Source organism: Trichechus manatus, unplaced genomic scaffold (assembly GCF_000243295.1).
Source record: "Trichechus manatus latirostris isolate Lorelei unplaced genomic scaffold, TriManLat1.0 scaffold00031, whole genome shotgun sequence".
In the NCBI taxonomy this organism is placed as follows: Eukaryota; Metazoa; Chordata; class Mammalia; order Sirenia; family Trichechidae; genus Trichechus; species Trichechus manatus.
In genome coordinates, this window is record NW_004443967.1 from 6,604,190 (window position 1) to 6,631,133 (window position 26,944).

Genomic DNA, 26,944 nt, shown 5'->3' on the forward strand with positions numbered 1-26,944 from the left:
AAACATGCTGCTGATATTAGGCCCAGGACGGCAGAGCAAGAGCACCGGAATGGCAATTTTCTGGTACACTGACACAAAGCAGATTTTCTCTCTCTCTCTCTCTCTGTTTTAGAAAATTACCTTAGCCCTTCTTCTCCAACAGCCTACTGGAGAGCACATCTGGAAAGCACCCTTCAGGAGATCAGGCTCTATATGAAAGACATTTTGCAGGGGGTGTTGTCTTGCTGTCCCTCACTTTTTGCAATGCATGGTGGCTTGCCAGAGCAAAGTCTCTGCATTTACCCAGGAGCATGCTGTGGAGCTGGGGGCTCGGCCTGCCCTTCAGAAAGCCGGGGGCCTCTCCCTGCCTTAGAATGAGTGTTGGAGACTAGCCAGGCCCCGGGGCAGGTTCGTAGGCCAGCCTGCCCCCAGGGCAGATGTGCAGAGTTCCCACAACTTGTCTTCATCACTCACTCGCTGTGGGATTATTAGGGTTCTGGCCCCACTGATGAGCTGCTAGGTGACTTAGCCAGCCCAAGGTCACATGTTGTTGGGAAAGACCACTATGAGGTCCAAGAAGCCTTCAAGACTTTCCTAAAACCTTTGTTTCCTGGGGCAGGAAGGCCCCTCTAGCCAAGTAGAGATCAACGCCTGTTCTCCCAAATCTTTGCTCAGCTTCCTCTTCACATTCGCAAAGCTACAACCCATTTAACCAAGCCCATCTGCCTCCTACTTCCCCCTGGAAGCCCTGATCCCTGTGGCTCCCCCAGCTCAGGGTCTCCTTGCACTGTGCCCAGAACACGGCTCATGGGGGCTTTGGCCTCGGCTTCCTGAGCTTGACCTGTAGTGGCTCCAGCAAAACAGCACCATCTGAAGACAGCATTCGGGGAGTGCAGGTGGAGTCATGTGTGATTTAGTCTCTGCGTCCTGCCTTGGGTCTCTCTCCTTGCTGAGGGTTCAGGGAAAGCAGGTTGTGGGCGGAGATGCAATGCTTCCTTAGCCTTGTGCTCACATCAAACTGCCGCGCACCCTTCTATTGCAGCAGTCCCCAGGGAAGTCCAGGGCAGCATCTGATCCATCTCGACATCCTTCATGAAGCCACCCTGCATGAACACTGACAGCGATCAATCAACATCTGCAGAGCAGCCAACAAATCTTGACAGTTAATCTCTACCTGGCAAATCTGAAAAGCAAGTGAGGGTGGTTGGCAAGGAAATCCATTCCAACAGAGAAGGGGCTTTCGGCAGCCAGATCTGATGCCCCAGAGCTGCCCCTCGGTCAGCACTCGTATCCCCACCCCACCTCAGCCCTAAGCCAATTTCTCTAAAAGCACAAACTGACAGTCATGGCATCAGCAAACTGTTACAAGTAATGGGAACATAGGAAAATCACAAACAACCCTCTAACGCACTGCCAACTCAAATAAAGTTGTTCTGTATTACCCATGTTACACTATGCCCATTACTGCAGAAAATCTACCTTTGATGGTACTTGTTTTTAAAGGAAGAAGTTGAAGGAGAAAAGGAATGGGAGGTTTTCTGGATAATAAAACTATCATAAAGCTCTCAAATATCCAATAGTTGTCTGCTGGGATAATAAGGGTGGGTGACAAATATGCTAAGACTATTTAAGAGTAAATCTTACCCAGTAAGTCTTTTATACTTCTGCAGGAAACGTAGAAATCAGTTTTGTGACTTCTGGCCACAAGGAGAAATAGAAATCATCTCCGGAACCTGTGAATTTGTTACCTTACATGGCAAAAGGGACTTTGCAGATGTAACTAAGGTTAAGGAATCTGAGATGGGGGAGATTATCCTGGATTATCCAGGTGAATTCAGTGTGATCACAAAGGTCCTTAAAAACGGAAGACAGGCAAGAAGAGGAGGTCAGAGTGATGAAGAGTTAAAAAGACTTGACTGGTCATTGCTGACTTTGAAGATGGTGGAAGTGGGACATGAGCCAGGTAATGTGGGCAGCCTCTGGAACCTGGAAAAGGCAAGGAAATTATATTCTCTCCTAGAACCTCCAGAAGGAATGAAGCTCTGTCAACACCTTGATTTTAGCCCAGTGAAACCTGTGTTGGACTTCAGACCTACAGAACTGTAAGATAATAAATTTTTGTTGTTTTAGACCACCACTTTGTGGTAATTTGTTACAGCAGCAAAAGAAAACTAAAATACTACTGGAAAACAGCCTACAATAGGGATTGTGAATACAGAATTTGAAGATGGACCAGGGTTGAAATTTCAATTCAGTCACTTACTAACCATGAAATGTGGGGCACATTCCTTAACTTCTCTGAAGCTTAATTTACTCAGGTTGAAAGACAGTAAGTCCCTCAAAAGGAGTCCTGGTGGCACAATGGTTAACCGATCGGCTGCTAGCCAAAAGATTGGCAGTTCAAACCCAACCAGCAGCTCTGAGGGAGAAGAGACCTGGTAATCTGCTCCTGTAAAGCTTATAGCCTAGGAAACCCTATGGGGCAGTTCTACACTGTCCTATAGGGTCGCTGTGAGTCAGAATTGATTCAACGGCACACACCAAGAAGTCCCTCAAAGAGTTACTGGGAGGATCAGGTGTACTTGGCACCTGGCACTTGTTCACAGCTGTTGCTGATTCGTAGGTAATGACAGTATCTCATCAGCGCTGGTGTCTTCTGTTCCCTCTGCACCAGCCCAAGAGGTCCCCATTGACCTTGAGACCTCTATGAAGATACTAGGGCAGAGATGACCACACCAATATTTCCCCTAGAATTCATCTGCTAATAAACTTGGCATATGAAACACTTTGTCATGAAGTCACTGATCCATGTGTTCAAGGTCTATGCATGTTCAATAAAATCACAATTATTATCAGACGTATTCCTACCATTAAGACCAAAGAGAGATTCTTCCTCTGTATTTCAACGTCTTCAAGTAGGGCAATGTGTTTTACAGGCGGATGGAATCACAGTCACAGAGACAGGTCAAGGCAATTCCACAGGTTACTAGATGTGGCCCGGATACACTGCCCCCTACCGGCCTGTGTTAATTTAAGGAGGTGCTATCTGTACCCTCGGAAGGAAGTCCTTGAAGTAGACAACTTTGCATTGCACTTTTTATAGCCTGAGGAAATCAACTCTAATTAGTTTAGAGAAACTCAGGTAAATCCTAGAAATAATCCCAAAGGCTGCGTGGCCTCCTTCAGTCAAACTTGTTTCCTTGGGGGTTCCCAACCCACTGCCATGGAGTTGATTCCGACTCTATAGGACAGAGTAGAACTGCCCCATAGGGTTTCCAAGGCTATAAATCTTTATGGAAGCAGACTGCCACATCTTTCTCCCGTGGAGAGGCTGGTGGGTTTGAACCGCCAACCTTTTGGTTGGCAGCTGAGCGCTTTAACCACTGCACTACCAGGGCTCCTCATGGGGGCTCCCAGAAGATGAAAAATTAAAATTGCACGGGCTCTGCTGGCTTTAATAATTTGCCAGACTCCTCCCCTGACACCCCCTCTCTACAAAGACAAGTGCTAAATACCTCTGTGGTACCTGAGCCCCGAGCTATGTTCAATGGATGTTAATCTACCTTCAGCCCGTTAAAGAAGCCTAGTTTCTGGGTTCCCTGGGAGGGGGTGAGGGAAGGGGAAGGTGAATGGACAGCTGAATGGCTAACAACCTACACTTGCACAAACAGACTTTAAGCAAAATATGAAAATAAGACCCCCTATTAATCTTTAATAGAGTTGCAGACTTCCTAAGGAAAATTATAGTCAATAGTAAATATATAGTAGGTCATTTTTCTTCCAGACAAGTAGTTTTAAGGTCAACAGAAACTTTGTGCTTAGCAAATAACTAGTTCCTAAGATCCACCTTCCTAACAGGGCACTGAGAACATCACTAGTGCTCAGGAGACTGGGAATTGTGGTGTTACATGTCAAACGGGATCACAAGAAATCACTTATACCACTGTTGTCGCATGATAATGCCCACTTTTTAGAAAACACATAACTTTCCCTAGAAGCCCATTCCCATGTTTAACATCCTCTTATTCCATCTATCCTGCCCATTTTCTGCATTTTACCTAAAGCTCTCATAGCTGAATTGATAACTAAATTCTTCCTTTTTTTTCAGAGTGGAAGACTTGATTTCCATGGTCCACATAAGCCACTTTCTAATAAGCTGGTGTCCCCAACCACCACCACCCCAGCCAGGTAATCCCAGGGCTTGTTCTGACCCATTCACAGTGATCTCAAGGGCCTCTTCTGAGCCCTCCCACCAAGCCCCCCTCACTGGCTCTGAGATGTGAGCAGGATGCCAACTTCCTACCCATGTAACCTCCTTTCCAGAGCTTTCTATTTTATGTCTTTACTTTGTTTATAGTGAAGCGTAATCTACAGTATACTAGGAGTCCTTGGGTGGGGAAAAAGTTAACCGCTCGACTACTAGCTAACAGGTTGGCAGTTCACACCCACCCAGAGGTACCTCAGAAGACAGGCCTGGCGCGGTGGCCTCACTAGGGTTGGTGTCACCCAGTGTAGTAACTTATGGTGTCATCCCCCCTTGCTAATTACCACAATATCGTAGTTAAAACACCAAAAAATTTGACAGAATCAGCAACTATAAAAAACACCAGCAGCAACGAAAACAACAGTGCGTGCTTGTAGCCTGTGCAGAGGAAACTACATATTTCAAAGCATCATTGTAATTGGGTAATAATGACAGCTCTGACTGGACCACATTAAAAGGTTCAAAAAGTAAATTAGCATAGAGTTTTAGCCTTGTAGGCATGTTGATACATGTAAGCTGGGCTTATGAAAAATTTTTTTGTTGTTATAACTAACTTCAGGGATATTTTTATTAAAAAGCAGTAATAAATTTCTGCAGAAACACTGCATGAAAATTTTATAGACAGTCATTCTGGTGTCACCCCCTCTGACAGTGTCACCTGGTACAGTCTGCACCCCCACATACACCCCTAGTGATGCCACCGGCCTGGTGATCTGCTCCTGAAAAGTCATAGCCTCGAAAGCCCTATGGAGCAGTTCTACTCTGCACGCATGCGTTGCTATGAGGTGGAACTGACTAGATGGAAACTATTAAGGACTGAACTGTGTCCCCCAGAAATATGTGTTATAAATCCTAACCTTTATGCCTGTGGTTATAATCCCATTTGGGAATGGGTGTCTTTGTTATGTTAAGGAGACTGGATTAGTGTAGGGTGTGTTTTGAGTCAATCTCTTTCAAGACATTTGAGATATAAAGGAGATTAAACAAGCAAGCAAAAGAAGGAGAGATGGGGTAAACAGATGCCAAGACACATGGAGATCTCCAAGGAATCAGGAAGCAGAAGCTGAAGAGACAACAACCTTCCTCCAGAGCCAACAGAGAGAAAAAGCCTTTCCCTAGAGCCAGTGCTCTAAGTTCAAACTTCTAGCCTCCTAAACTGTGAGAAACTAGATTTCTGTTTGTTAAAGCCATCCACTTGTGATATTTCTGTTATAGCAGCACTAGGTAACTAAGACAGCATCTAACAACAACATAATCTACTATCCCATTGCCACTGAGTCAGCTATGACTCATAGCATCCCTCTAGGTCAGAGTACAACTGCCCCGTAGGGTTTTCTAGGCTGTAATTTTTACAGAAGGCAGATTGTCAGGTCTTGTCTCCTGCAGAGTGGTTGGAGAAACCACGACCCTTCGGTTAGCAGCCGGGCACTTAAACACTGTGCCACCTGTGCTTCTTTAGTATACTACAGTCTGTAGTAGAGTCCGCCTCCATGAGAATGTGCGCACCTACAACTATGCCCAGCAGAGAGTAGATGCTAAGTATTTGTTGAATGTATGAATGAATGGATGAATCCGAGTGCTGTGCACCATGGCTCCACACACCCGCAGACCAACACTCATCACGGTCATCTTGGTGGTACAGGTTCAGCAACGCAACAGGCAGCCCAAGTCTGACTGCTCCAGAAACTGCGCTAACAACAGCCGTGATGTTCACGTAGCACCCGTCACTGTGCAATGCTCCGCAGGCCTGTGTAATTTAACTCACAATAACCTGATGAGCCAGGTTAACCCTCTTTTACAAATGAGGACACGGAGGCCTGGAATGGGCAATAAGCAGCCCAAAGTGCTGGGAAAAGTTAGAGTCGGGTTTTGAAAACAAGCCTCGGATTCTCCAGCTCGTATTCATCCCCGTAGTGCTGGAAGAATTAAGGTTCAATCTTTTAAATTTAGTCCCTGGACGTTGCAGCCATTTTGGTGTGAACTGTGTCCTGGAGAAGCGGAAATCTGATTAAGGTGGATGTAAGTGATCTTTACTAGACCCAGTAAAGTGTAATGACAGAATTAGCCCGCATATTTTTGTTTAACAGTGCTTGCCATTTAAAAACATAAAAATACAGTATCTGTTTTTACTGTTCAGTAGGGCTCAAATGCAATTCCACTCACGGGCCATGTGGAGAAGTCATCTTGGCCTAGGCCTTCCTTTCACTGACCACCCCCTCCCCGGGCTGCGTATGTGGTCACCCCCTCCCCGGGCCGTGTATGTGGTCACCCCCTCCTGGGGCTGTGGACATAACTACCCCCCCCGCTGGGCTGTGTATGTGGTCACCCCCTCCTGGGGCTGTGTACAGAATTACCCCCTCCCTGGGCTGCGTATGTGGTCACCCCTTCCCTGGGCTGTGTATGCAGTCACCCCCTCCTAGCACCTGCCGTCTCCTCTGACCCAGCAGTGAACTGAGGGATGTGACAGCACCATGCTCTTGCACAGGTCGAGGTGCACAAGGTACATGGTGACCATGGCTCATGGGAGCACAGTGCTTTTGATTCTCAAACATATGTGTGTGTTCGTGTGAGTAATCTGGACGACAGTCCCACTGTAGGTGCTGATTTTAGACACTGTCCATCCCACGTTCCCTCCTGACAACCAAGGATGCGTCCACATGGAGAAAGTGACAAGAAGAACATAGTAAAAAATGTCAGCTTTCCTTATTTGGAGCCCCAGGTCAAAGATTGCTCTGAAGTTCATTTTGGAAGGAGGATTTCTTTTCTGACAATTCCCTTAAAGCCATCTGTTTTGCTTTGCATTTTCAGGCATAACTCAGCCAAAGGATTCCTTCTCAGGCTAAGCTCAGCCAGGAACAGACGGTTGTCGACTTCCTCCTGTGCACGAGGGCAAGGTCCTGGCTTGCAGTGGGGCCAACCAGGATAATAACTAAACAGACACCCATAAGCCACGTCTGTGTCCTTGGTTTCTGAGGTGTTATCACCCAGGCATTAGAGCCCTGCACAGTGAATCCCCACCATCCTCCAAATAAAGCCCAACTTAGTGCAGCACAAACTTCCAGTGTTGGCCCGTCCACAGCACTGACTTCCCATCCTGTACACCGCCCTCCCCCCACCTGGGCAGACGCCCCACTCCTAGGCACGGCACTGTGCTATCCTCTCCTTAGTCTCCAAGCCTGTGCAACGCTGATCTGGCTGCCTACTCCTGCCTACCCGCAGCTCTGCAGGCCCCTCTGAGAGCAGGTAAGGCCCGCCAACGTAGCTCACCTGGTCAACATTCCCTAGGGCAGTGGGCCCAGACCTGCAACAGCATTCCCTGGGGTACGAGTTTCCTACAGGGCTTCAAACTGGTTCAGATTTTGCATTTCCACTCCCAGATATACTGAATACAGTTTAAAAAGATTCCCAGGTGATTCTTACGTATAATAAATTTTGAGAACCACCGCTCTACTAGTGGGTCTCAGAACTGGTCCCTAACCAGCAGCATCAGTATGGCCTGGAAACTTGTTAGAGATGCAAATTCTCAGCAGGAGTTGATACTGGAATGAACTGGTTCGAAGCCCTGGTTTTCTAGTGCTGTCATAACAAAGTAGTACAAACTGGGTGGCTTATAAGAACAGAAATGTACCGTCTCACAGTTCCGGGGGCTAGTCATCTGAATTCAGGTTTTGGCAGGGCCGTGCTCTCTCTGAAGGCTCTAGGGAAAGATGCTTGTCTTTCCTGGCTTCTTGTAGCCCCAGGTATTCCTTGATTTGCAGCTGCAGCATAACTCACAGTTATCTCCCCTCTGTCTCTGTGTCTCTTCTCTTTTATAAGGACATCACTCAGATTGGATTAGGGCTCACCCTACTCCAGTATGACCCCCTGTTGACTGATAACGTTTTCAAAGACTGTTTCCAAATAAGATCACATTCACAGGTAATGAGGGTTATCTCTTTGGAGGGCACAAGTCAATCCTTAACACCTAGGAACACTCTGGAAATAAAAATTCTCAAGACCTCATGAATTAGAAACTGATCCTGATTCAGGCTACAGCTGAGAACCATCACTGCGGATCGATGCCCTAGGCCAGCGCTGCACCGAGGACGATCATTCCATGTCCCCTCTGAGCCCACAGAATGTAGGCACCACTCATCTCGGCAACTCCTGGCCCAGCAAAGCACTGGGCTCTTCAGTCCCTGAATCAGTGAATGAGCCCGCTACCAGCAACGGCAAAATCACCAGCTAGTTTGCTAAGCAAAAAGCACACCCTATCTCAAACCATATCCCTCATTTGTAGGTAAAAAGGTTTCATCCTGAAACTACTGAACATGGAAGAAGTGTTTCCTCTTTACTTTCGTCTATTTCCACGGAAAGGTTTTCTAGGAGGATCCTTTGCTAGAGAAAACATGCTTGGAGAGATGGCGTTCTTTCTCCCCACATCTCCATTCTAAGAAGTTCAAGGCTGTTTGATGAACTCTCCAGCAGGAATTCCAACCACTGGGTGCCCACAGGAATCTCAAACTTGCAGCTTCCTGGTATTTCTAAGGGTTAGCAGGCCAAATGTCACTGAATCCTTTAGTTTACGCCATGACAATTTATAATGGAGGAGGAGAAGCAGAGCAGGGCTACCTCTGAGATGGCCCACACCAAAGTACATCCCCCGCCCAGCATTCCAAGGAGCCAGTGGTTTACCTGTGACACTCACCCCAACCCCTCAGCCAAGAGAAGTGCTCCATCAAGTCTTTCTGGACACAGAGGGCTTTTACAAATCGGCTCACAGTTCCACCCAGCTGAGCTGGATACAGCATTGAAATCCTTTGGAGTGTCAGTAAAGAGAAGAAGTGTGTGTGAAGGCACTGTCCGTCAGGGCATCTCTTAGACCAAGAAGTCAAGCTGCGGGAATGACCATGTTCCAGACTGCCATGTGGCCCTGCTGTGAAGGTGTGGTGGATGGAAGGGCTCCGCAATTCTCCCATTACCTGCGCCCATTGCCACCTGGAAGGCTCCGGTGCCAAGCTCCACAGTCCTCCTACAGCCTCAGGATCCTTGACCTGCTGGAGCTGAACCAGGCAGGCACAGCTAGGCGCCACCCAGACGGTCCTAGTTCAAGGAGCCTGTAGGAATGCAGTGCACACCCATCTTCTAGCCCAAAGTCATGCTGGTCCTGCTAGTGTAGCAGTTCTCCAAGTGAGGTCCAGGGACACTGGCAATCTCAGAGAGCCTCTTAGGGACTCTGCAAGCTCAAAACTATTTTCATAATAATGTTGTTGTGCTTGTGGACTGTTGAGTCGATTCCAATGCACAGCAACCCCATGTAACAGAATAGAACTGCCCCTTAGGATTTTCTTGGCTGTAATCTTTACAGGAGCAGATTGCCAGATCTTTCACCCACAGATCGAGCCACTAGGTGGGTTCCAACCGCCAACCTTTCAGTTAGCAGCTGTGTGCTTAGCCATTGTGCCACCAGGGCTCCTTCATAATAATACTAAGGCCTGATTCACCCTTTTCATTTGCATTCTCTCACGAGAGTACCGTGGAGTTTTTCCAGAGGCTACATGACACAAGATACCACAAAAGATTGAATACAGAAACCAATATAAGAATCCAGCCGACTTTCAGCCAGACAGAAACAGACTTGCAAACATGCAAAACAATGATGCCATGTGTCTCGCTACATTTGTATGTTTAGGAAAATAACCTTTTATTTTTTAATAAAAATATGTTCTGTTATTTATGGTAACATGTAATGGGATGTTATTATTTTTAAGTGAGTTAATAAATTTGCAAACATTTCTCCAGCTTTGCTTTCCAATAAGGTAAGTATTGATAGATTTAACCCACATAAACAAAAGCCTTTTAGGAGCCTCCATAATTTTTAAAACTGTAAAAGAGCCCTGAAACTGAATGGTCTGAGAACTGCTGTTTTAATGGGAAAAGGAAACATGTTTGGTGAGGGGCACTTAAGCCCTATCATGACGAGATTCAAAAGCCTCTTATTAAAAAAAATTTTTTTAAATGAATAAATTAATAAAAAGTAAAAACAAAATCACCTCCAGTATCCAATTCCACACACCCAAGTGCCTTTGGAAAATTATGTGGCTGTTTACAAGAGACACACGCCTTGTACAGGAAGTGGGAAGCACAGTTGACAAGAACACAGCTCCGGCAGACCCTCGGGGTTCGCAGTGCAGCTGCACCACTTGGATGACTGCATAAATTGCTCAAGATCTCACCTGCTCATCTGTGAAATGGGGAAGGGACAACAGTAGCTCTCATATAAGGTTGTTGTAAAGTGCTCAGCATAGTCCCTGGCACACAGTAAATGTCAAGTAAATGTTGCTCTCCTCATCATCACCCTCATCACCCTCATCATCACCCTCAAACTCCGGCAATGATGCCCTACTCTCCGGGTTCTCAGCTACCGCGTCCTGCACAAGGAGGCACTCGGCCCCCGCTTGTGGTGGGCATCCTAACAGATGATCTGATGATTCACAACAGAGAACCATCCAGAAGAGAGGGAGGTGAAGACTCACTTGCACTGACTCAGTGGCTGCCCTTTGAAGGAATCCTTCCATCACTGAGTCACACAAGCACCTCTAAGAACCCCTTGTTCATGGTCACCCTGGGTCACAGATGCAGCACGTGGTCCCCCCACTCCCTATTCAGTTTGAACAAAGATGAATCTCACTACCCCACGCCCAACAGTCTCGTGGCCAGCTCCGCTCACCTCTTACTGTGTATCTCTGTGTGTCCACAACTGCGTATTCCGCAGAGGAATGTTCTTGAGATGACACACACTCTGGGTACCTCGAGCCCTGTCCCCTTCCCCTCCCTCACTTCTCCCTAATGGTTCAAAGACTGGAAAGACGGTGATGGGCAAAGCTCAGCAAAGTGGCCTCACATGATGGCACTGGCATTTCCACATTCTGCTCAGTGCTGTGGGTGCGTAAAAGTGTAAGCAGTGAGAATCTGCACCCCCAACATATACACACAAATCCTACTTTATCTCTTTGTCTGCTACTAGGGGAAAGGTTACATCTGGAATCTCAAGATCTCTATGTCCGCTTCAATAGAATCTGAGAAAAGTGAGGGAGAGTGCGGGAAACCTTCATGGAGTACTCCTGTGTTACATGATAGTGCTGTGCTGATGCACGCTCGCAGATTTAATCCTCAAACTAGATAAGATGGGGCCACTGCCTGCATTTTACAAACGTGGAAACTGAGGCCTCAGGCTGCCCATGTCTTAGAGCTAGCAGAAGCGGGATGTCAGCCCAGGTCTGCCTCACTCACAAACCTTACATCGATAGCAACTGGGGAAGGAAAAAATGGTAAATCCCAAGATTTCCACTTGGTGCGGTACTTTTCCCACTGATGGTTCTTTTAAATTCTTGTTTTTCTTGGATGCAAAATTTTCTGCATAATTAATTGCATCTGGAAATTACAGAGCAATTTCTCATTCACTGAGTTGGAAATGCCCCGTAGAAATGCAAATGCAAGCCTGACTGGAGGATGCCTAACGCAGGGTAACGCCTGGGGAGGGAGAAGAGTCTGGTCTCCTTGGGTGGAAGCAGGACTCCAAGCTCCCACGCTGTAAGACCCAGGCCCACTCTGGCCTGGGAGGCGGGGAGGGGCAGGAAGAGGTGAGCCCAAACTCGAAGCCACAGCAGAGGCGGGTCAGAGCCAGTTTCCAAGGCTAGGCCAGCAGGCTGAGAAGAGCCCATTCTGGTCAGTTGGCTGTGGCACAAACAGGTGCCCCAGTGTTCACAGTGTCCAGCCCTGCCCTGCCCTCCTCAGGTCCCCCCTGAAGTCAGTTAATTAAACTCGAGGCATTATTCCCTCCTTGAATACACAACAAGCACCCAGCAACCAAGTGGCAGGTTCCCCATACAAATATGGGACTTCTCTGGGTCACAAGCTATGGTGCTTCTGTCAACTGTAGATCACGGCAGGACCAGAAAAAGACGTCCTGTCTCCTGAGGGTGGGAGTGGGGAAGAGAACCAGAGGGCAAGAGCGTGCTGGCCAGCATGGGGGTGCTCTCAGACCCTGCAGGCTGCTGGCCTGGATGAGGGCAGCTCCCAAGAATGCTGGGGTTTCCTTTCTCCCCATTCTTTTCCTTCCCATTCCTTGCTCCATAGATGACACACATCTGGAAGCAAAGCTACATGAAATGGGAGCATCCCCTTCCCTCGGAATGAAAAACAAAGAGAGAGCGAAACCTATCTGGTTGGGTCTCAGTATGGGCTTGAGGGGGGCAGCTAGTTTCTACGTCCACGAACTTCATGCTTCCTAGGATGTGAACCGAACAGTGGGCGGGGCCAGAAGGGCCCCCTTTGAAGAGGCCCAAGCTGTCCGGAACAGCAATGGAGATCCATCAGGGTCTCTCTCAGCTGCCCGACGTCTTAGACAAGACGGTCTGGGTACTAGGAACTCAGAGATCCCTTCAAGTCCCCCACCTCCCACTTTCAGGAATGAGTCCAAGGTCTTTCCCGCACTGTCCCTTTTACCAGGACTGTCTCGAGATGCAATCCACTCATCTGAGGTTTTTCTAATGATTAATGAAATGGCCACAGGGCAGGGAGAAGGTAGAAAGGCAAAAACACCTGGATGACCAAGGATTATTTAGAGTTGGTTGTCACTCTGTGACACCAAAGAATTCATCAGTCCTGTGAGGCATGCAGCCAGGTCCCTGATACCCACTGCCTTGGGGTAGGTGAGGATTGAGGACTCTACCCTCACATGACAGTCCAGCAGAACAGTTGAGGAATCCAAACCAGCTAGCTTGAGCTCCCGGGAGACAGGCACATGACGAACACATCCTGGCACCCCTGGCATCAAGCAAGCTGAGTTCGATAAATGTGCCCTGAGTGAGTGACTGAGTTAATAAAAAAAAAGAGTGGGGTTTGGGAGGATTTTTCTCCTATTTGAAGAAACGACTCTTTTGAAATCAGTAAGCTGTCACCGAGAAATCACTCTATAATAAGCAACAAATGCTCAAAAGGAAATTAGATAAAGAACTTAATGGCCATGTATTACCTGAGTAGCTTTTTTTCTTTCTTTTTTTTTTAATGATGCTAAGAGGCTCTGACGAACATTATGTTCTGACTCTCTGTGAAAACTCTCTTTACGGCTGATGCTGTCTTAGTTACTGCATCACAAAGAGCATCTGGATTCATAAGCTGGTGGGATTCTCATTCTGGCCATCTGGAACTAGAGGCAGTAATGCCAAACAGAGCAAGAACATTGTATTCTTGTCATGAGAGACACTCACATTTGGTTAACAGTGACAGGAACCAGGTTTTGGGGTCAGCAAGATCAAATTGGTTCCCACTGCTCCACGTGGGAACTGGGGGACCCCCAGGCTAGTCACCCCACTGGTTCTCCCCCTGCAGGGTGGCTGGGCTGATGAGAGGTCACCTTTGGGAGGCGGGTAGCCCGGTGCTGCTCATCATCAACATCCAGTAAAGGGGTTGTCATCCCATGCCTTCCTCAAACCCACCGCTCCAGCCTCTGTGCATCACTACTGCAATGACTCTCTTCCCTGCCACTCGCCCTTCCAGCCACAGCTCAGATGCTACCTTCTGCAGGAAGCTCTGCTGACCCTTGAGGCTGAGCTGGCTAGTCTCAGCTCTGTTCTCATTGCACCGGGTACCATCCCAATCACAGACTGTCACACCGTGTTGTAAAGTGCGTATGTGCTTTCCTCTCCGCAGCGCAGGCCAGGTGGATGGATAGATGGATGGAGGAGGGAGGGATAACTTGCCATGTGCTATATCCAGTGTCACTCTGGGTTCTTCTCCCCCACCCTCAGAGTGACTGACACTGATGACTACTGCCCTTTCCTCTCTAAGACTGTGTCCCCCTGGGCTTTGCTGAGGTCTTTGCTTGTTCTCCACTCTCCAACTGCCTCCCTCTCTAAGACCTCTTCCAACACCTTCACCAGAAGCTTGGTGTCCACAAGGTTCACTGTTTGGCCTATTTTCTTCCATCCACCTTCTCTGGGGAATAAATCCTCTCTTCCTTCTTCAACCTCAACCTCTATGCTGATGATCCTAAAACCTTGCCCTCTCCTCTAGCCCAGCCCCTTCTCCAAGATCCAGTCATGGTTTACATTTCTTCAGTCATGAACTCATTCAGCAAATATTTAGTACTAAGTATATAGTATTGGCCAGCCACAGTTCTAGGCACTTGGGATGCATCAGTGAACAAAACAGACAAAGATCCTTGACTCTGGGACATGCATTCTAGTGAAGAAAAGAGGAAAATAATAATCAAAATAAGTAAACTGTATAATCTGTTGGAAGGTGAAAAGTGTTTTGAAAAAAATAAAAATGAGAGCAGGCTAAGGGGGACTGGGAGTGTATGGCAATTGACAGTACTAAATGGGGTGGCTACCGCAAGCCTCGTTAAGATAAGATTTGAGCAAGACTTGGAGGTGAGGGAGTTCTCCTGGGAAGCATATAGGGCAAGAGTGATCCTGGCAGAGAGACCAGATAGAATAAAGACCTGTGTGTTCAAGGACCAGCAAGGACACCCGCGTGGCTGGAGCAGAGTAAGCGGAGGTAGAGGGCCAGGGAGGAGGCCAGACAGGTCATGGGGGTAGGGTAGTTCACGTAGGGCTGTGAGGGCCTTTGAAAGGACCCTGCCTTTGGCTCGATGGCCTGCCTGTACAACACTTCCACGTCCAGTGCGCTGAGCTCACTGAGGACTAGACCTTGTTTTCTGGAGCCTTCCACTAACAGACTCTGCTGACCTGGCTTGAGACTATCCCTCTGGCTTCAGAGGCTGGTTCAGGGCTGGGTACATGACCCAAGCAAGGCCAACTGAAGTCCCTGCCTGGGATTTTTCAGCAGGTTTCAGTGGGGAAGAGTTGCTCTTTGATCCTGAGGTGATAGGACATGGCCGTGTTCACTGGGAGACTGTACTAGGGAAGGAAGCAGACAAGCTTCCTTCCCTAGTACCTGGTGAGAGTGCGGGTTGTGGAGGTACTGAGCCCTCCATCCTGGCTGTCTCCAGTACCCCTCCCTCTCCAGCCATATGAATAAAAAAAAAACCCCTCTTTAGCCCTAGGAAGTTTCTATCATTGATCGAGAGAGTCTGGTGAACACACACACCCTTTAAAGGCAGCATGGACAACGTAATTCATTATTGTCTTCCCTTGCCTCTAACTCAAGTGACACCTCTGCCCCTCTTCCTCTATTTCCCATCCTGGCTATGGATGCTATCATCTGCCCAGTCACCAGGCTAGAAAAGCCCACATTATCTTGTCCATCCCCAGCATTCGGGAGTCATCAAGTCCTTCCTTCCTTGCACGGCATCTATCAAGTTCTCCCTTCCTGCTCTCACTGCTCACTGGCCTCAGCACCTCTCATCTGCTCTGCTGCAAGAACCTCCTAACTGACTCTCAGCCTCGCCCTCTCCAAACCTCTCTCTGCATCGACACCGGGAGCTGTCTCTAATGCCCAGCCAATCATGCCTCTCCTCTCTCAGAAACATTTGATGAGTAATGTCCACACACTGCAGCATGAACTCGAGGTCTCCAATGTCTTGTCTTGCCTTTAAATCACACTGATTTTTGTCCCTCTGACTCTAGGATAGTTGTTGATAAATTGTTTTGCCCTGGGTGGCACAAATGGTTAATGCACTGGACTATTAACCAGAAAGTTGGTGGTTCGAGTCCATCTAGAGGTACCTCGGAAGAAAAGTCTGGTGATCTACTTCCAAAAAATCAGCCATCGCAAACCCTACGGAGCACAGTTCTACTCAGACACACATGGGGTCAGCATGAGTCAGAACTGACTTGAAAGCGACTGGTTTGGTTTTGGGTTTTTTGGCCCCCAGGTCCCTACTTCCCACTCCACCAGTACATCCCCCTAAACTGAGCTTCCTTCCTTCCTTCTGCTTGACTTTTCTTGCTTCTCAGCCACCAAGGTCTGATCCTAAAATGGCTCCCAAGACTCTCCACTATGACACCCCCCCTCCGCCACCGAGAAAAACCTGGGGTTCTCCGTTCGGGCTTTCTGGGCAGACTCATTCCATTCCTTTTCCATCATTTCCTGCTCAAAGGTGGAAAAGGAAGTTCTGATGCCAAGACTCCATCTGTCTACCTGGATCCAATAAGCCACAGAATATGCAAATATAGAAGAAAGGGAGTCCCTGATTCTTTCTGTCTCAGGGTCAAGAGTAGCAAAAAGTGATTTTGGTGAGGACGTGGGCAGGTGAAGGAAGGGCCAAGAAGAAGGAGGCCAAGAATCTGAGCTTGGGCAGGTGTGGGGAGGGGCCGGCTGAGAGAGGGAGTGAATCTAGACAAGTGTTTTTTAGCAGCAGGCTCCAGCAGTAACAGACAAACGGCTTGTGCACACTGCCTCCGCCAGAGGAGAGATAAGGGAAGAGATACATGGCAACCAGATGGAGCGCATTGTAGCTGGCTCCCGCCTGGTTCACGGCTCAAGTTGCTCAAGTTACCCCGGGAGCAGAGAGAGACACAAGCTTTGACGCTGCTTAGCTGGGGCTGGCCGGCCACATGTCGAGGCGCAAGCTGGGGGCGGAGGCCCAGAGAGTCCAATAAGAATGCTCGTGCCGCCTGGTGGAATCAAAAAAGAGGGCCGCAGCAGATGTCCATAGACACCCTCGCTCTTCTTGAGGGTGGTGATGAATCTCTGGCACACACGCAGGCCTCCAACGAAGAGAGAAGGTGGCAGGAGGCTGGCACAGGTGGGGGCACATCAAAACGAGCCGCTCGGCACTCTGAATGCGTTGTTAAAGACACCCATGTAATCATTTGAAATGAAAACTGCTCAGATGAACTGGAAAATGTTTTACTTGTATTTTCTCATATTCCCAAACCTTTCTTTCCATGGTTGAAAAGTTTGCATTGTCTAATTGCTGATTTCCATTTGTGAATGAATCAGCGTAAAAGAAAATTAAGTGCCAAATTAATCTACCCATCTCGTTTGAGGCATTAATTATCCTCCGAGCCATTTTCTCCTGTGCTTGCCACATGTCAAGGCAAGCCTGGGTACAGTGATACAGAATCCAGTTTTCTACCCAGGAACTTAGCCCAAGCAGTGGAGGATGACCTTGATCTCTAAGATCAGCAGTTTACTGTGGGAAAGGGGTCTGACTCCAGGCATATGAAACATATTTCGCACCTTTTAAAGGTGTGCTAACACTGTCAGAACAATGAAGTTACCAGTGCAGTAACTTTTTGCATGGTTTTGTAGACATGTTTCCCAATGGCCCCAGTTAACACATTAACAACAATATATTTCCTCTAAATATAACAGGGTCATCCTCAGAGTGGAACCTGCTAGCTGGGGAAGAATCTTGAAAATTACATATGGTGTTCTTCTGTACAAAGGGAGATCTTCGTGGTTCTGCCAAGAGTCCCCCTAGTCTCCACGATACAATTACAATATGCTTAGTCCCTGGGAACGGTACTGGTTGCCACCAACTCGTAGCGACCCTGTAGGACAGGACAGAACTGCTCCACAGGGTTTCCAAGGCTATAATCTTTAGGGAAGATGACTGCCACATCTTTCTCCTGTGGAGCCAATGGGTGGGTTTGAACCGCCAACCTTTTGGTTAGCAGCTGAGCATTTAACTACAAGGGCTCCTCTGGCAAAAGTAGAACCAGGTGATCTGTGACTTCAGCAAAGCCACCACTATTGACACTATGGGCCACCTGATCCCTTCCCCTTTGAGGGTCAGCATTATCAGCACCTTTCTAAAGGAATGAAATATGCTTGAACAAGCACTGTTGGCGAGAAAGAATGCAAAAGCAATGCTCAATTCCACCTAGGAATGCAGTGAGAGGAAGGGAAAGTCTAGGTTACTGGTGTTCAAGGCAGAGAGCTGGCTCTAATTGGAACTCTTTAAGACCCAACCTCCCTGGCAAAATGTCATGCTTTGGGCAACAGTGGCTACATACATGAGTATGCACTAAGAGTGGTTAATCTGGTGCCCAAATGGCCAAGAAGGGCACAGCCACTGAACCACCAAGCAGCCTCAGGGCTGTGTTCAAAAGCGACACCGTGTGGCAGCAGCTAAAGCAACAAGGCAGATGGGCTAGTCAGTAGCCTCAGGCTCTCTCTTTGCTTGGCATTAGAAGCCTAGTGGGCTTTGGAGTATTCCTCTGATTCTTAGACAAATAGAGAGGGGGCATGCTCAAAAGGAAGATGATAGGCCTAACCTCCTGTTAATTAAGAATAGCTGAGGTGCCCGGGTGATTAATTCGTTGTTGTTGTTGTTGTTAGGTGCCGTCGAGCCGGTTCCAACTCATAGTGACCCTATGTACAACAGAACAAAACACTGCCTGGTCCTGAGCCATCCTCACAATCATTGTTATGTTTGAGCCCATTGTTGCAGCCACTGTGTCAATCCATCTTGTTGAGGATCTTCCTCTTTTTTGCTGACCCTCAACTTTACCAAGCATGATGTTCTTCTCCAGGGACTGGTCTCTCCTGATAACATGTCCAAAGTACATGAGATGAAGTCTCACCATCCTCACTTCCAAGGAGCTCTCTGGCTGTACTTCTTCGAAGACAGACTCGTTGGTTCTTCTGGCAGTCCATGGTATATTCAATATTCTTCACCAACACCGTAATTCAAAGACATCAGTTCTTCTTCAGTCTTCCTTATTCATTGTCCAGCTTTTGAGTGCATATGAGGCGACTGAAAATATCATACTTGGTCCAGGCGCACTTTAGTCCTCCAAGTGACATCTTTGCTTCTCAACACTTTAAAGAGGTCTTTTGCAGTAGATTTGCCCAATGCCATATGTCATTTGATTTCTTGACTGCTGCTTCTATTGGCGTTGATTGTGGATCCAAGTCAAATGAAATCCTTGACAATGTCAATCTTTTATGTTTATCGTGAGGTTGCTTACTGGTCCAGTTGTGAAGATTTTTCTTTTCTTTATGTTGAGGTATAATCCATACTGAAGGCTGTGGTCTTTGATCTTTATCAGCAAGTGCTTCAAGTTCTCTCCACTTTCAGCAAGCAAGATTGTGTCACCTTCATATCGTAGGTCGTTAGTGAGTTTTCTACCAATCCTGATGCCGTGTGCTTCTTCATATAGTCCAGCTTCTCAGATTATTTGCTCAGATTACAGGTTGAATAAGTATGGTGAAAGGATACAACCCTGATGCATGTGTTTCCTGATTTTAAATCATGCACTATCCATTTGTTCTGTTTGAACAACTGCCTCTTGGTCTATGTACAGGTTCCGCATGAGCACAATTAAGTGTTCTGCAATTCCAGTTCTTCACAGTGTTATCCAAATTTGTTATGATGGTGATTAATTAGAAATATAAAAGAAATATGAACATATTTGTGGCACCCTGAGCCACTGCTCAGGTCCCTCGCTGATGCAAACAGTCTGCGCTTGACTACTAGCCTAGAGGTTGGCAGTCGAGCCCACTCAGTGGTACCACAGAAGAAAGGCCTGGCAATCTGCTTTTATAGCGATTATAGCCAAGAAAACCCTATGGAGGAGTTCTACTCTGCAATGCATGAGGTGGCCACGAGTCAGAATCAACTCGACGGCAACGGGTTTGGCGTTTTGCTTTTGGTGCCGATGTTCGCGTGACAAGCTGATTCTGGATGTCAGAATTTTGGGGGAAAGGAAGTTTAAATTATGCATATATAACAATTTGCATCAGGAATAAAAGGATTTGCTTTCATTATAGCCAAACCCAGTCCTGACATATTTCTAGGCACTGAGGAGAGCAAACAGGGGAGAACTGGCATGGGAGGCTCCACGCTTCAGGGAAAGACCGTGAGGCTTTGAGATTTCATCACGCCCTTCTAACAATACCTCCATGTTTTCTGTAGACAAGCCTGGAGGCCCAAAGGTCAAGCCTATCGCCTCTCCAAGCACCCCAAGAGTAAAGGAAGCTGTCAGCTTCCCTAAAAGGGAAAAGGAGAAGGAAAATAGAGTCAAAAGGAAAAGCTAAAGAAGCTTCTCAAGCTGTTTGAAGGCACAAGGCAGGAGAGAGGTGGGTTTTGCGCAGAGGCACGTGGGGCCCTGGGGAAGCAAACCTGTAGGCCACGAGTTGGAAAACATTAAGTGCTGGGAAGTTTTAATGAGCTGGAGCAGCTCTCTGACAGTCACTGACATTGAGATGGAAATGGAGTGAGCATTTGAAAGTGTGCGCTTTCGAAGAACACAGTTTTTAGGAAGCAAATTTCTCTCTTGCCATCCCTTCCCTTTGGGGACATTCAGATTAGGCCTTAAGTCATCGAGTCAGTTGGGGTCTCCCTCTGAGGGGGTAAGGGTTAGAGCAACTGTAACATGAAACGCACACAAACCTCCAGCTCCTACCAGCTGCTGCTCGGGCGTTAGTGACAACCACCTCACCAAGATGGATTGATCAGGAATAGAATCAAAGGCAGAAAATTAAAGATGAGATTAATACAACTGGATGAAAGAAAACACTGCTGGCCAGCCTAGCAGCTACGATTACCTTTACTCTATCTGACGGGAAGAGGGTAACCTTGAGTAGTAAATTCACGTTCTGGAAAGACATTTGGGCTAAAGAACTTAACAACTGGGCAACACCAGGGGGAGCAGCTGATTCACCTTCCCAGGAAAGAGTCAAGACAGGGTGGAAAAGCCATCAATCACAGGGAGCCAAAACTCACTTGGTTCGGCGCCTTGGCCAGTTTAAGCCCCGGGTTCCCAAACAGCCTGAGTTCTACCCAGACCCAGAAACGTGACAGCAGTACAAACCCTCCCTCCTACCTTCATCTCACTGCAAGGCGGCTCCTGTCCAACGCACCTAGACCTTGGTATAATCAGGCAAAATCAGCTGCTCTATTAGGCAAGGTCTGTCTTGCTGGCCCATCAATTGAGTCTACTTTCTGCTAGTGGGGATGTTTCAGCACAAATGTCCCCCTTACAAGGCGAGTCTGGGCCCCCACACAGCATCCAAACCATCCTGTAACCTGCAGATTCCTCCTGCCACCCCCTAGAGTAGCCCAAAGTTCCCAAACTCCCAGTTATTTTCCCCTATAGCTTAGCACGAAAATAATCTGATCTAAATAATTCACACCAACCCTCTAAGGATTCTGTTTTTTTGAGAAGCAGGTCAGGTAATACACATTAACCACTAAGGGTGGACTTCCAGCCTGTGTAGGGGAGGTAACACACTTTCTCTGGACCCCATGTGTAAGAGAAAGCTTGTGAGGAGAGAAGGAAAAGTTCCACCAGCAGGATGTCTCTCACCCATTGCTCAATGGATGGAGGGGTCATCCATGGCTCCATTTCCTCCCCTACAGCTTCCCATCTCAAGACAGGACCAAAAGCCCAGGCCTCCTGGCCTGGACCCATCAGTAAGCAGGATGACATTTGAATGTATAGGTGGGGAGGGGTGGTCCTGCCTTAAGCCAAGTAACATCCTGGAACCCCAGTCCTTTAGCCAGAAGAAGCATCCCTTCTGCCTGAAGATGAAAGTGGCCCAGGGATCCAGGTTTCAGACCCAGGAGTCTTCAGAGGAGGACTCAGAACTCTCTGCCCCTCACACGCCTGCACCCTGAGTGAGACTCCTGCAGCTTCTCCCCGGGGTCCAGCTCCTCAGCCTGCTCTTCAGCAAGGGGTTCCCTGGACTCCCTGTCTGTCTGCCCCAGGCCATTGCTATGGTGAGGCCCTGCCTCTTCCTCTGGAGCCTTCTAGCACAGCCATCCCTGGCCCTAGTCCACAGCTAAGAGGGTCACAATGGACCAGGGGCTTGGAAGTGAGAAGAGTCCTTGGAGGAGAGGCATTGCTGGAACATCTGGCTCCTTCCAAGACACAAACTCTGTTCACATCGTGCTTGATCATCTGAGTTCTTCCTCGTAGAGCAGGTCCCCTGCTTCCAACTCAGAAAGAAGAAAAAAGGTGGAGGGACATTAGTCCCAGAGAAACTTCAATGCTGGAGGGTTATACAGATAGTGAGGAATTTTATTTCCCCTTGGTGACTAAAGGTAGTTTAAGGAAAGAATGGGATCTCATTCTACCAGAATAAAACTCAAACTGACCAGAAACTCAGCTAACCAGAATCTGCAAATATCAGACATTTTTTCTGCTCTCTGCTCTTTAGAGATGGGGGACCTATAAGAAAACAAGCGCATATCCACACCTTCCTTTGCTTGTCCGTCTGTCTAAGGTTCACTGAGTGCATAGCCATTTTGTCAGAGATGGCCATTTGGAAGGTTCCTGGCTTTGATCCCTGGGGACAAAGTACAGATGTCATCCAAAATGATGCCTCGTCTGAATCTCCATCCCAGGATCCAGCCTGCTCTTCTGAATAAGACCCTAGAACAGCCTCAGTCTCCAGAGATGGCAAGTCTCTGCTTACCAAAATCTACCTGCTGCCATTAGCAGCTGCACTCAAGCCTAAGTTCTGGAAGGTCACACTGTCAACTGTGGTCACCTGAAGGCTGGGGGTGAGCGGGAACAGGGTGAAGGGAACAGTCTCCTTTTACTCCACACAATTCTACATTGGTTATTTTTTTTGACACTAGAATGTATTCATGACTACTTCAAACATTAAAATAAATCAATAAATGGCTCAAAAGGAAAAGGAAATGAATGTTGCAAAAGCACAGTCAAGGCTCAGTAGGATTTCTGATGGACACGGAATTATCTGGAAGCATGGCTGAGTGGGGAGGTGTCCATTCTTCCTACCTAGGTAGATGGCTACATGACTCAGAACAGAACCGGGCATTCTCAAAGTTCTCCTCTCCAGGGCTGGACACAACTCAGTCCTCCTCAGTGGTCTCTTCCTGTTTCCTGACCCCGAAGGCCAAGAACCTCCATATCTCCGTCAACTTCCCGCCTGATGGAACTTAGCCCCTTGCAACCCCTGGGAGCCCCTCAGGGCTTGAGAAGTGAGCAAGAGCCTTCATGCTCACCTCACCCACAGGTGACCTTCTGTGCTCACTAAATTGAGTCCTATTTGACCTCATCCCAGTACCGCTCATGAAGCATCCTGTGTTAAAGACCAGAAGCTTCCTCAGCTTGAGAGTCTGGACAGCTGCTGAAGAACCACGTGTCAGATTCAGAGGTCAGCATTTTTGCCAATCCCTTAAAATCAATTGCCCTCCCCCTCCGGCCTCCACCCGGGTACAAATACAGAGAACAAGTGCTTGGCAACTGCAGCAGGTGCCAAAGTTCTCCAGGCCACCTCATTAATCGCCCTGCTGCTGGGCGCTTGCTTACCTGCAGATGTAATTGGTCTTGCAGGAGTCCTGCAAATTCAAACAATTGGGCTTCTCCCTCTCTTCATAGGAGCACACGGGCACGATGGTCTGCCGCCTGCGCTCGGTGCAGGCGATGTCCCGGCAGGAGCAGAACAGCATCCCATAGCTGTGCTTGGCAGGAACCTTGTCAAAGAACTGCCGGAGGGCCTTGTGGCACTTGCGTCGGTTGCAGACTTCATTGGACGTGCTGGTGGTGCACGGGGTGATGTACGCAGACCTGTACTTCTTGCAGGTGTCGTCCAGGTTGCAGGCCTTGGCAGCGTCTAGGCAGTTGTTCCCCTTGGGTATGTGTTCCACTGCAAAATGAGAGAAAGGCAGCAGCTGTGATCACAGTGCTCAGACTCCGGGCAGCTCGCACCTACTCTGTTCACACTGAGATCTTGCCATTCACCTGGCAATGCTGGGAGCTCTAATCAACTCACCTCCGTGTTTCAAAACTAATAACTAATGAGTTCGTGGCAAGGACAACGTATTAAGAGTGCAAGCCCTGGGAGTCCAGGGCAACACACAAGCGGCTTGTATTCTCTGGGATGTGTAATCAGGAGGCATTGAGTGTGCAAAAAGGAGCTCAGGCACCTGCCTGACTACGTGCAGACGAGGCAACAGAAGGCTAAGTTTCCAGTTCTGGGTTTGTAAACTGAAATTAGGATAACAGAAAGCAGCAACAAATTATATACTTGTTCATTATACAGTATATAAAATGATATGCTGAATGCAAGTATAATTGCCATGCAATCCTCCAGGAATATAATTATGTAATAAATGCATATAGTACATGCTAATTACTATATGATTACAGAGTAATTACATGGTTATTTGAGCCCAGAAGACAAAATATTATGCCAGCCTCTCTAAACAGGAAGAAGCAACTACAACGAAGCTGTATTTAAGTTCTAGCTCATAGACCATTGGAAGGAAACCAGAATAAATTACAAAAAATTTGCAAACCTCAATTACTATGTAACTCACCACATACAGAATGTGGGCTCAACAAGTACTTAAGTCTCAGATTAGAAAAATTCAGCTAGTGTTTTGGATGGCATTTCCACAGGCTTACAAACCGTAGGCTTTAGGACTCACAAAACATATGGTGCCTTGGGCCCAGCTCCACTGTGCTCAGACATCAGAGAAGCAGAGCCATCCACTGCTGGACTGCCTGCTGTGCAGTCTGGAGAGAGAGCCACTGTAGAGGCCAAGCCCACTAGGGTGTTTGAACAGGCTGGCCAAGGCAACAGGTGCCTGGGTGGTGCAAGCCATCTGTGATCAGCTGCTAACCTAAAGGTTGGAGGTTCAAACTCACCCGGTGGCACCACGGAAGAAAGGCCTAGCAAACTGCTTCCATAAAGATCACAGCCAAGAAAACCAGATGGAATAATTCTACTTTGTAACACATGGGGCCACCATGAGTTGGAATTGATGTTATGTCAAGGAAGATTTTTTTTTTTTGGCCAGGGGCAAGCCCAGCGGCTAAGTGAAAAGAAGACTGGGCAGAAGAAAAGTAAGTTCCATCCCCATGATACAGATGTTTCTACAGAGAGAGGAAGTGATTGAGAAGACTTCCCAGAGCCAAGTTATAGGGTAGTCCATGGAAGATGGATAATTCCATGTAGCAGTGACCCACAGGAGACAGCAGACGAGCAACACACAGCTGTGGAACTGGCCAGCCCAGAAAGTTACTCCTCTGCCTCAGCCCCTCCATGGATTCTGTGACTCCCTTTCATTCTGTTTATGTGCTCCCTCTAGATGGAAGCCAGGAAGGCATTTGGGAAACCAGAGGACGCTAGAGAATTGACTTCCCTGGGTGGTGCAAACAGTTAACAAGCTCAGCTGCTAACTGAAAGGTTGGAGGTTCGAGTCCACCCTGCAGAGCCTTGGAAGAAATGCTTGGCCATCTACTTCTGAGAAATCAGCCATTGAAAACCCTATGGAGCACAGTTCTACCCTGACACACATGAGGTCATCGCGAGTAGGAACTGACACCATGGCAACTGGCAAGAGAAATGACAAGAGAGAAGAGTCCAGGTGAGTCAAGTGGGGCTGACGGATGGGACAGTGAATTTAATATAGATTTAAAGGGTATGTGCAGTCTCCAGGTTCTACAGAAGATGTGCCTTGCTTTAAGAAAATCCAATATGCAAAAATCTGAAATTACAAAATTACTATACACCCGGGCACCAGAAGTAGTATTTTACTGTGCGCCAGGTTCATGTTTCTGTCTATCACATCCGAGTCCAAAAAACTGGATAGGGAAAGCAAAAAACAAGACAATCAAGCCCTTCTCAGATAAGCAGTGCAGGAAGCTAGCAGCTGCACATGCATCCCTGCTGGTTTAACAAGCACATCTGGTGCTCCTTATCATCACACTCTTTCCAAGCCTACTTCTCTTTGGCTCCTCTGTCTCCACACTGCGGCTCCTTAGGACTCAAGGGGTGGAACAGTCACCATGCAGAGGTGTATCTAAGGTATGGCAGGTATGAGAAGTGCTCTGGGCGTGGCTTGGGGGTGGCAGTCCAATGAGAAGTTTCTATTGGCCATTGCACTTCCCGTTGCCAGCTGTGAGAGATTACTCAGCAATTTAAAACTAATTGTCATAGGCACTATGTTCTGTAGATACGCTGCTGTCACCACATTCCTGACGTGGCATTATGGATTGAATCGTGTCTCTCAAAAAGATATGTTGAAGTCCTAACCCCTCTATCAGTGAATGTGACCTTGTTTCGAGAAATAGGGTTTTTCCTTGCAAATGTTATCAGTTAAATTAACAAAGACATACTGGAGTAGGGTGGGTCCTAATCCTAATGCCTTCTGAGAGATGTCTCATAAAAGAGGACAGAGAGGGGAACAAACTCACACATGGAGTGTAGACACCATGCGGGGATCTGTCTACAAGTCAAGGAACACCAAGAAATGCCAGGGCTGCCAAAAGCTGAAGAGACAAGACATGATCTTCCCCAAGAGCTGAAAGACAGCATAACCCTACTGATGCCCTGAATTCAGACTTCTAGCCTTCAGAACTGTTCTTTAAAGCCACCCACTTTGTAGAATTTTGTTATGGCAGCCTAGAAAACCAAGACACCTGGTGACCAGGACCTCCAGGCCTTGACGATACTCCAGCCTTCTCCTCTTTTGAGACTTCTAATCTTGTTGTTGTTGGGGCCTAGGGAAGTGATTTACATTCTTGAAGGTCTAGGGTTCTCTAGGAGATTTCTAAATTACACATGTTTTTGGATGATAACCTAAAATAAACTAATATGACCATATTCTGGGCCACCTGGATTCGCTGCTTAAGGCTGGATGTTGCTACACAATTTTGTTTACATTTGTACTGGTGTCAAATTGTACTTTATGATCTCTGGCTAAAAAGAAAGAATAGAGGCACAGAGGTGGACTTAATTCTTAAATGATGTAGACAGTGATATATGAACAAACAATTCTTGGTAGTTCAAATGGAGAAAAATGGCGGAAGAATTAAGTCATCA

The 26,944-nt window shown here is 47.5% G+C and overlaps 1 protein-coding gene across 2 annotated transcripts in view; it reads right to left on the reverse strand.

The window, feature by feature from the left end:
• GFRA1 (GDNF family receptor alpha 1) overlaps positions 1 to 26,944 on the reverse strand; it is a 236,893-nt gene that overhangs the window by 48,552 nt on the left and 161,397 nt on the right. For both annotated transcript variants that reach the window (XM_004374870.2, XM_004374871.2), the window contains one exon: positions 23,425 to 23,761. In XM_004374870.2, the coding sequence (XP_004374927.1) occupies positions 23,425 to 23,761 (337 nt within the window). The remainder of the gene's footprint in view (positions 1 to 23,424; positions 23,762 to 26,944) is intronic.